Genomic DNA, 9,530 nt, shown 5'->3' with positions numbered 1-9,530 from the left:
TTGCTTAGCTCTAGCAACTGCAGTATCTAGGAAAGGACCTAACGAACCACTCTTATCAAGGACAGTAGAAGCATCATCAAAATCATCAAGAGCATTATCAGATTTAGCAGAAGTAGCAGTAGCATGTGGTGGAGTAAGAAGCTTACTCATAACAGATGGCGAATCAAGAGAAACAGAGGTGTTTAGAGTTGTATCTCTCTTCTAGTAGTGGATGGCAATATAGGGAACTTCGATTCAGGAGCTTTCCCCATAATGAATAAATTTCAGCGAACAATTTCACTTTCAAGTGGGCTTGTAAATAAAGCTATGCTCCCCAGCAATGGCGCCAGAAAATAGTCTTGATGACCCACAAGTATAGGGGATCGCAACACTCTTCGAGGAAGTAAAACCCAAATTTATTGATTCGACACAAGGGGAGCCAAAGAACATTTATAAGCTTTAACAGATGAGTTGTGAATTCACCCGCACCTAGAAATAGACTTGCTCGCAACAGTTTATCAGTAGTAACAGATTTATAGCAGTGGTAATAGTGAAGTAACAACAGTAGCGAAATAAAAACAGCAATAGCAATGATTGTAGTAGACAACAGGCTTAAAATAATGTAGGCACATGGATGGATGAACGGGCGCTGCACGAATGAGAGAGTCCATATAATAGCAAGACATAGGCATTGCATGTAATAGTGATATAAGCATCCTAGTATAAGATAACCATAGGCGTGTGTTCCTATTTAGTTGTGCATGCTCGCAATGAGAAACTTGCACGACAACTTTTGTTCTACCAGCCCGTTGCAGCGGGGCATCAAGGGAAACTACTGGTAATTAAGGTACTCCTTTTAATAGAGTATCGGATCAAAGAATTAACACTCCGTGAACACACGTGATCCTCACATCATAGCCATCCCCTCCGGTTATCCCAATTATTGTCACTTTGGGGCCTCGGTTCCGGACAACAATATGTGTATACAACTTGCAGGTATGATCAAAAACAATAAGTATCGTCATGAATCAATGACATGTTCAGATCTGAGATCATGGCACTCGGACCCAAAGTGACAAGCATTAAGCACAACAAGTTGCAACAATGTCAAAAATACTAACAACGGATACTAGGCACTATGCCCATAACAATCTTATAGCTATTACATGACCAATCTCATCCAATCCCTACCATACCCTATAGCCTACAACGTGGAATTACTCACACATGGATGGGGGAATCATGGATGGTTGAGGGAGAGGTGTTGGTGATGGCGATGGCGATGATCTCCTCCAAATCCCCGTCCCGGCAGGGTGCCAGAATGGAGTTTCTGGTCCCGGGATTGGGGTTTCTGGTGGCGGCGGAGCAGCGGAACTCTTTCTGGAAAAACGTCGAACCCCTCGGTATTTTCAGGTCAGGGGCTTCTTATAGTGTGAAGGAGAGGTCGAGGGAGTGGCCGAGGCGGCCAGACCACCCCTAGGCACGGCTAAGCCCTGGCCCACGCCTAGGGTAGGTGTGGGCCCCTCGTGGCCCCCTCCATCTGGTATTCTAGCTCCGTGAGTCTTCGGGTGAAATATGAGTTTTGCGATATTTTCTGGGAATTTTCCTAAAAGTTGGATTTCTGCACAAAAACGAGACACCAAAGCAATTCTGCTGAAAACAGCGTTAGTTCGCGTTAGTTGTATTCGAAACACACAAGATAGAGGGCAAACAACAACAAAAGTGATCGGGAAAGTAGCTACATTTTGGACATATCAGCCAACCGGGACAAAAGCCTCTCACGTGCCGGGACAATAGGCATGTTCTCCACTAGTGAACCCTTGCGGTTGTAGATATGCTGAGTAACTATCTGCACATGTTTGCGTCCAATAGCCATAAGTTTTAGATGATCTGATGGGAGAATAAAAGGCTAAAGCTAGATAGTGAAAGGTCATATGGATAACCTACAAACAATTGTACTAATATCGACCTTATTTGGTCCCCGAGATAAGCTTTGGGTCGCCAGTGCCTAGGAAACATGGCTTTTACTCAAGTTCGGGGCCTTTTGTGGGACTATATTCCTAATCATGCCTTTTATTTGACGAAGGATTGTTTTCACGATCCAATGTCAATCTCACTCAGAAGATTGGTGGTGTGTCTATTTATTCGACAAGAGGCCCAGGTCAATAGGATTAGATAAAAGGCATGATGCACATGATGAAACTTTTCAGACTTTATTTATTACCGGTGTGTTCACATGATTGTATAAGACTCAAGATGAATTCGAATGGCTTATAGATGCACCTGATGATGTTTACAGGTATCTAGGGTTTACAGCTAAGGAGACTATGGTGATTACTTAGTGTAGATGTTGAACTTGTTCCTCTAGACGAATGGCCTTTGGTATATATATGTGCCGGTGCTAGGTGTCTCCATGTTGTACGCTAGATCGTGGGAGTCTTGTACATTATGTTGATCCCCCGGTCTTTGTTCGATGTATGTATGATTAAGGGAGTCTTCATGAAGTCTTGTTTTACCATGTCTGGTTGAGTTGGAGCTTCTGGATATAGGCTTTCACGTCCTGGTCATCATGGGAGTCGTGGGAGAAAAGAGGTGCAAGTCTATGTACCGTAGGGATACGGCTGATGACGCTCGCGTATATCGTCAAATCATTGGGACTCCAAGCGCAGAGTGTCGTAGCAAGACTTGTTGTCCCCACAAGGGTGACTCAAGGGTTTATATCGAACTCTCGGGGAATTTCCTTCAAGTTACCTCCTCTTTTTGTTCTTCCAGCAATCCTGCAAAGCAAAGTTTTGCCTTGTGTCCCCAACTCCACCGTGTGGTTGTCAAGCACAAGGTTTCGTATTAGTAATTGTAGATAAAAGAGGTAATGAAAGAAAAGTAAAGTAAATAAACTAAGTAAATTAAATAAAAGCGGTAAAGAGATAGCTTTTTTGGGGTTTTGTGTGTGTTTAAGTAAAGAAAGTATTTTTGTATTTTCGGATTAAAATATTGCAGCCACTATAACGTATGATAAAAATAATGAAAATGCATTTCTTATGATTAAAATTGGATAGACGTAAATTGGTTCACTTGTCTACTCTATTTTTAAGTTGTAGTGGACACTAACAATTTATCAGTGACATAATATTGGTGGAACTTCAATATTTTTTTAATAAGCATTCATATAGGCATCACGTCCTAACATAGAGATGATGCAACACATCTCTCTTATACTCCACAATAAAGGGAAAACTCCAAACAATCTTGTATTAAAAATTAAGAGAGCATAGCCTTAAGTATTTTGACATGATATTTGAATATCAAATATGATATCTTGATTCCACAAGATTATGACTATTTTCAAATGATAAACATAGCACATGCATTCACCTTATCCCTAATAGAAATCAAAGGAAAAGGTAAACCAATAATAGATCATGAATTTGTTGTCACTATTGAATCTTTAAAACCATGCTACTCCATCTAATACACACTTTTCCCTACACATGTTTTTTGCATACAAGTTGGATCAGAACAAGTACTTAAGCACGGAGTACATGATATGCATCTATCAATACATATTTCATATAATAAATTACAATCTCACATATCAACATCATAGAATAAAGATCCACCACGTAGGAATTACATATACGACCATAATCATGTTGGGCAGCTCATATGGTACTAAGATCTATGAAGAACAAGGGAGAAGTAGATCAAGCTATTGCCACAAACCCATAGTTCAGAGGTGGACTACTCCCCCTTCATCATGGTGATGATGTTGAAGACATAGTAGAACGTGGAGATCCCTCCGGAGGTGGCTCCGGCGAAGTTTCCCCTCAAATCTTCGTTGCATCAGCCTCGATTTTGCCTTTATAGGTAAATTAAGGAAATTATCAAATTTCTCTAAACCATTGAGATCAAGATTCATAAAATCCCTAGAAAAATAAGGTTCATTATCTGAAGAGCAAACACGACAATCACTAGTGGATTTCATATTTCACTATGTTTTTCAGCTAGGTGCTTGATAATTTTTCTAGAAACTAAGAAAAATCATGTGTTTCTTTAATAACAGGTTTAAATCCATATTGTTGGTTCTCAGTAGAAAGTATGTCCTAGACAACCGTAAGCTAGGAAAAATAGTGCATGCAACCTTAGGCACATAAGTAGCAGCATTAGGAGAAAAATATGAGCTAATCGGCAGATGAGGAAAAATAGTAAATGCAACCTTAGGCACATAGTTGTCGTGCTTACAAGAGAAATTGCACATCATCTGTTGGACTGCCCACCCATTTTACCGGGTACAATTCATTAAGTATGACTTGTCCAAGTCACCAGGTCAACGCATTAACACTTCATGAACACATGAAATCCTCAAATGACCCATATCCCCCTTGTTTCCCCACCTATCACGGGTTTCTATGCAATAAAACTTAAAACACTATGCACATAAAAATTAGTACATATGGCAAAGCAAGAAATTTTCATTACGCATAGAGCATTATTGCATGACCAATCTCATCCAATTCCTGACCATCCCATATACCTAAAGAGAACTACTTGCACATGGTGATAAGCGATGACTACATGGAGATGGAGACGGAGATTGGCGTGGTGACGATGGTGGTGAATACAATGTCGAAATCCCCCTAGCTGACATGGAGAGAGAGAGATCAATCTGATCCCGCTCACTAAGATCATGGTCATACACAGCCAGGTGATTTTCTCCTAGACAAAATCTTACAATGAACTGTTCGCGGATTTTAACATAAAAAATAGAAAGAATATTTTTCTAAAAACAACATTAGCCTGGACAATTTTATTCCATATTTGGTAAGATTTCAATTGTAGTTATGAGGAAAGTGATTAAAATTAGATATATTTTGGATGTATCACGCAGTATGTCCTACCAAACTAGGCAGTACCCTTATGTCTATAGATTTGTAACAAGTTCTCTTATAGAAATATCATGTATTATGTTAGTTTAGACGAGCACCAGTTCTAGGCGGGTTTGTTTAATGTGATAGTGTAGCAAGCGATCGCACAGCTGCCAAGAAACCTTATTGCCGTCCACGTGTAGGTTCTCGGAGGCAATAGCTCGGAGGTCACATCTTCCCTACTCCTTGGTGCACAACGAGAAGCAGAGTCAGCTATGGCTAGGATGACTCGGTACTTGCACATATGAGAATGTAAGAAAGAGTAACAAGTGGTGAATCCGGTGTTGAAGGAGGACGTCTCCTAGTCTCTTATATAGCCGCAACCCTATACTAGTAAAAACCAACTAATTGACTAATGAATATTAGTTACAACGGCAATTATTTGGATGAATTACCTCTCCGCAATGGCCCAAATAATGGTCCAAATTAACCAGCAAATAAAAACCTCTAATCACATTGCATGGAATTTTCGAGAGGGTAATGACACACATGCATTATTAAAAATAAAAGTAAATTTTATTTCTTATAACCACCGCACAATGTATGCCACACCATGGCTCGGTGCAAGCCACAAGACACGTACGCTCCATGTGTGTGGTGTCGTTCGATGTGTGGTTCTAGTATTTTAGAACACACATGAGATGTGGGACTGAACTTTTGTCATGGCTTTGGAATTTTCAGAATTTTTCATGGGCCACATTCACTGATGGGCCTCTATATGGGGCTGAAATTCTAGCAACATATTGGCATGCCTTCCACAGAAGAAAGTATTAATTCTGCTAAAGAACTAAAGAAAGTTTTAATTTGGCATAGTAGACGACAGCAAACGGACAATGGCAATAAAAAGGAGCGCATTGAAACACCTTCTATTATAGGCTATAATTAGAAGATTATATGAATAACTTCCACCATTAGATGAATGATAAAATGGCAATGAATACTGTGATATAGTAGTGTACGGTAGGAAAATCAGAGCAGATGGTTAAACGGGTTCGTTTCTTCTACACCAAACCTCTCATGGTGCATCTAACACGGTCAATTAAACAAAACAAAACTGGCAAAGCCCACCTCGTTGACCCTTACACAAACCCAGCCGCAAAACAAAACAAACAACCCACCCCTCCCTCCTTCTTCCCCGGCCCCATCGCCGCCGGCCTTCTCTCCCACCTTCCTCCTCCCCCTGCTGGCCTGCTCCCCACTATATATAACCGCCCTCACCTTCCCTTCTCACCCAAAACCCCACGCCATTAACACGATCTCAAGCGCGCACATACACAGGCTCTCCTACAAACGTAGCACGAGACCGGGAGATCAAAGAATCCCATCGCCGGTCCGTTCGTTTCCCGCCTTGCTCTGCTCTGCTTTCTCTGTTTCAAAGAAAACGAGGAGCTGAGCAAACCACGGCGGCAATGGGGGACGATATGGAGGCGGCGGCGTGGGCGTGGCGCGGCTGGATGACGTGGCGCACGGCGGTGGCGCTGCTGTTGGCGTGGGTGGTGCTGCACGTGGCGGCGAGGGTGGCTGACGCGCTGTGGTGGCGGCCGCGGCGTCTGGAGGCGCACTTCGCGGCGCAGGGCGTGCGCGGGCCGCCGTACCGGTTCCTGCTGGGTTCGGTGAAGGAGATGGTGGGGCTCATGGTGGAGGCGTCGTCGAAGCCCATGTCGCCGCCCACCTCCCACAACGCCCTCCCCCGCGTCCTCGCCTTCTACCACTACTGGCGAAAGATCTACGGTGCGTCTCCCTCCTCGCCCTGCCCTGCTCCTACGTACACAGATACGCATGTGTTGTAGTAGAATAGTAGCATCCGGCATCGTCTGCCTGCGCGGCTAAATTGCTCATCTTTTGGGGCCGTTTTGGTTGCATCTGCTTGTTGATCTGTTCCCTCGCTGTCTGCTTTCCGGTTTGGCTCCTCTCTATTCTCTCTCTCCTCTCTTCTTGCTCTCTCTGTACCTGTTTGTTAGCGGCCAGGGCTCAGCTTTTGTCTCTTGTTGTCAGCTCAGCTTCTCTCTCTATCTCTATCTATTTGCTCATATGGGGTTTATGGTATTTACTCGCCCCTCCATTGATTTCACCTCTGCTGCTCTGGTTCTTGCGTTGAATGGAAATTCCGGCTCTTTTTCTCGTCCTTTTGTGTCACCATTAATGGTGTTTGTGATGATGCAGGTCCGACGTTCTTGATATGGTTCGGCCCGACGCCGCGCCTGACGGTGGCCGAACCGGAGCTGATCCGGGAGATCTTCCTGACGCGCGCCGACGCGTTCGACCGCTACGAGGCGCACCCCGTCGTCCGCCAGCTCGAGGGCGACGGCCTCGTCAGCCTCCACGGCGAAAAGTGGGCGCTCCACCGCCGCGCCCTCGCTGACGCCTTCTACCCCGACAACCTCAACGTATGACCTGCTCCTCCTCTGTTTTCTTGTCCCTGCCCGAGCTGGCGGCCTCTTTCCTGACAGCGATGCGTTTGCTTTTGCAGCGGCTGGTGCCCCACGTCGGCAAGTCGGTGGCCGCGCTGGCGGATAAGTGGCGAGCGATGGCCGTGGCCGGCGGCAGCGGCGAGGTGGAGGTGGACGTGGCGGAGTGGTTCCAGGAGGTGACGGAGGAGGCCATAACGCGGGTAACCTTCGGCAGCAGCTACAATGACGGCCGCGCCGTGTTCGGCCTGCAGAACCAGCTCATGGCCTTCGCTGCCGAGGCGTTCCGCAAGGTCCTCGTTCCAGGCTACCGGTAAGTGCTCTCGCCGCCGGCGCCATTGCTCCATCTCCAATTCGACAAGGCCTCAAAGGACACGCCAATTGACCAAGAATATACTACGTTCTTGCGCTCAGGTTCATGCCGACAAAAAAGAACTGGCTGTCGTGGAAGCTGGACAGAGATATTCGAAGGAGCCTGACCAGCCTCATCGTCCGCCGCACCGACGAGGCCGTTGCCGTGGAGGCGGAGGGGGAGGAGGCCGATTCTGGCAGCTTCCGCGACTTGCTCGGACTCATGATCAATGCCGGCGAGAGGACGACGGCGCGGGTGCCGGTGGCGAAGGCGATCCCGGTACACGACATGCTGGAGGAGTGCAAGACGTTCTTCTTCGCCGGGAAGCAGACGACGACCAACCTCCTGACGTGGGCCACCGTGCTCCTGGCTATGCACCCAGAATGGCAGGAGCGAGCCCGGCGTGAGGTCCTCGACGTCTGCGGCGCCGACGAGCCCAGCAAGGAGCACCTCCCCAAGCTGAAAACGGTACGTCCCAGCACAAAACTCTGCTGCCTCCCTCGATTCCGATTCCTTTTTCCGGGAGCTGCGGATGAAATTTCAAACCTGCTGCCAAGGGGCATTTTCGTCACTTTTAGGTGCTGACGCACACTGCGTGTTCCATGTGTTTCTTATGACAGCTCGGCATGATCATCAACGAGACCCTCCGGCTCTACCCGCCGGCGGTCGCCACCATCCGCCGCGCCAAGGTCGACGTCCAACTCTCGGACGGGTGCATGATCCCCCGCGACATGGAGCTCCTCATCCCAATCATGGCCATCCACCACGACACGAGGTATTGGGGCCAGGACGCGACGCAGTTCAACCCGGCCCGGTTCGCCAACGGTGCGGCCAAGGCGGCGAAACATCCCTTGGCGTACATTCCTTTCGGGCTTGGTTCTCGGATGTGCATCGGCCAAAACTTGGCACGGCTCGAGGCCAAGCTCACCATGGCGATCCTACTACAACGTTTCGAGATCCGAACATCTCCAAACTATGTGCATGCACCGACGGTACTGATGCTCCTCTATCCGCAATACGGAGCACCGTTGATCTTCCGCCCGCTAACATCGCAGTCGCTGAATCCGGTGTCCTCATAGACCACCTGCTCTCCTTGTCCCAAGCCTCAACCCTTTTGTCAAAATTGACAGAACAAGATGTTTCCACTAGGAAAGGGATAGGAAGAGTTGGTTACAATGGAGCCCCCGAATCATAGGACATGTCCGAAATGACCCAAATGCCCCCCATCCTTGTATATATGCCAAGTGATACAAAGAGCCAAGAATCACTAACTTTTTGTCTTAGCCCGAGCCGCCTGTGGCCCGCCAGGTTGCCAAATTAACCCTCCTTAACAGACCGGATCAGGCCAGCCTTTTTTAAGATTTGATGACACACAAGAGAAAAGGCCCCACCTCTTTTTGTTGTCTTGCCCATGGCTTCTGGTGTATGTATTTTGTATAGAGGTTTATTCCATCGTCATCGAAAAAAAGAGTGAAGGAAGAAAAATGGTGTGATGTTTATGATAATTCCTTGGAACTATGCATGTCTACCTTACACACGGCATTCCTCTTCTTTTTGCCGGTCTAAGTCCGTGTGTGGTCTGTGTGATCCCAACTCCATTATACAAAGAACATGCCTAATTAACCACCCTGGCTGTTCCCTCAAAACAACCACGGTCCTGGGTAATGACTAACGACCTAACTTTTGTTGACAAGAATATATGGATGAACACGTAAGAAACCCCCACAAATTCAAGCAAACTACATAATTGTATTTTGGTGTAAGATTTTCGAAAAAAGAAACCCTATGTTTACTAATGTAAGGCCGTTTAGCTTTTTTCGTAAATAACTGTATACATATGTGTTTTAGAGTGTATGCTCATCTGAATCA

General features: G+C 46.2%; 1 protein-coding gene across 1 annotated transcript; it reads left to right on the top strand.

Moving 5' to 3' along the window:
* Positions 1-6,125: 6,125 nt before the first annotated feature.
* Positions 6,126-9,179, top strand: LOC127307668 (cytochrome P450 734A2). Its single transcript, XM_051338422.2, has 5 exons — positions 6,126-6,632; positions 7,065-7,288; positions 7,372-7,622; positions 7,724-8,129; positions 8,282-9,179. Exons 1-5 carry the CDS (start codon positions 6,311-6,313, stop codon positions 8,738-8,740), a joined length of 1,662 nt encoding a protein of 553 aa, XP_051194382.1. The 5' UTR covers positions 6,126-6,310; the 3' UTR covers positions 8,741-9,179.
* Positions 9,180-9,530: the final 351 nt, after the last annotated feature.

Source organism: Lolium perenne, chromosome 6 (assembly GCF_019359855.2).
Source record: "Lolium perenne isolate Kyuss_39 chromosome 6, Kyuss_2.0, whole genome shotgun sequence".
NCBI lineage: Eukaryota > Viridiplantae > Streptophyta > Magnoliopsida > Poales > Poaceae > Lolium > Lolium perenne.
Note: the sequence above shows the minus strand (reverse complement) of the source record. Positions and strands in the feature narration are given on the sequence as shown.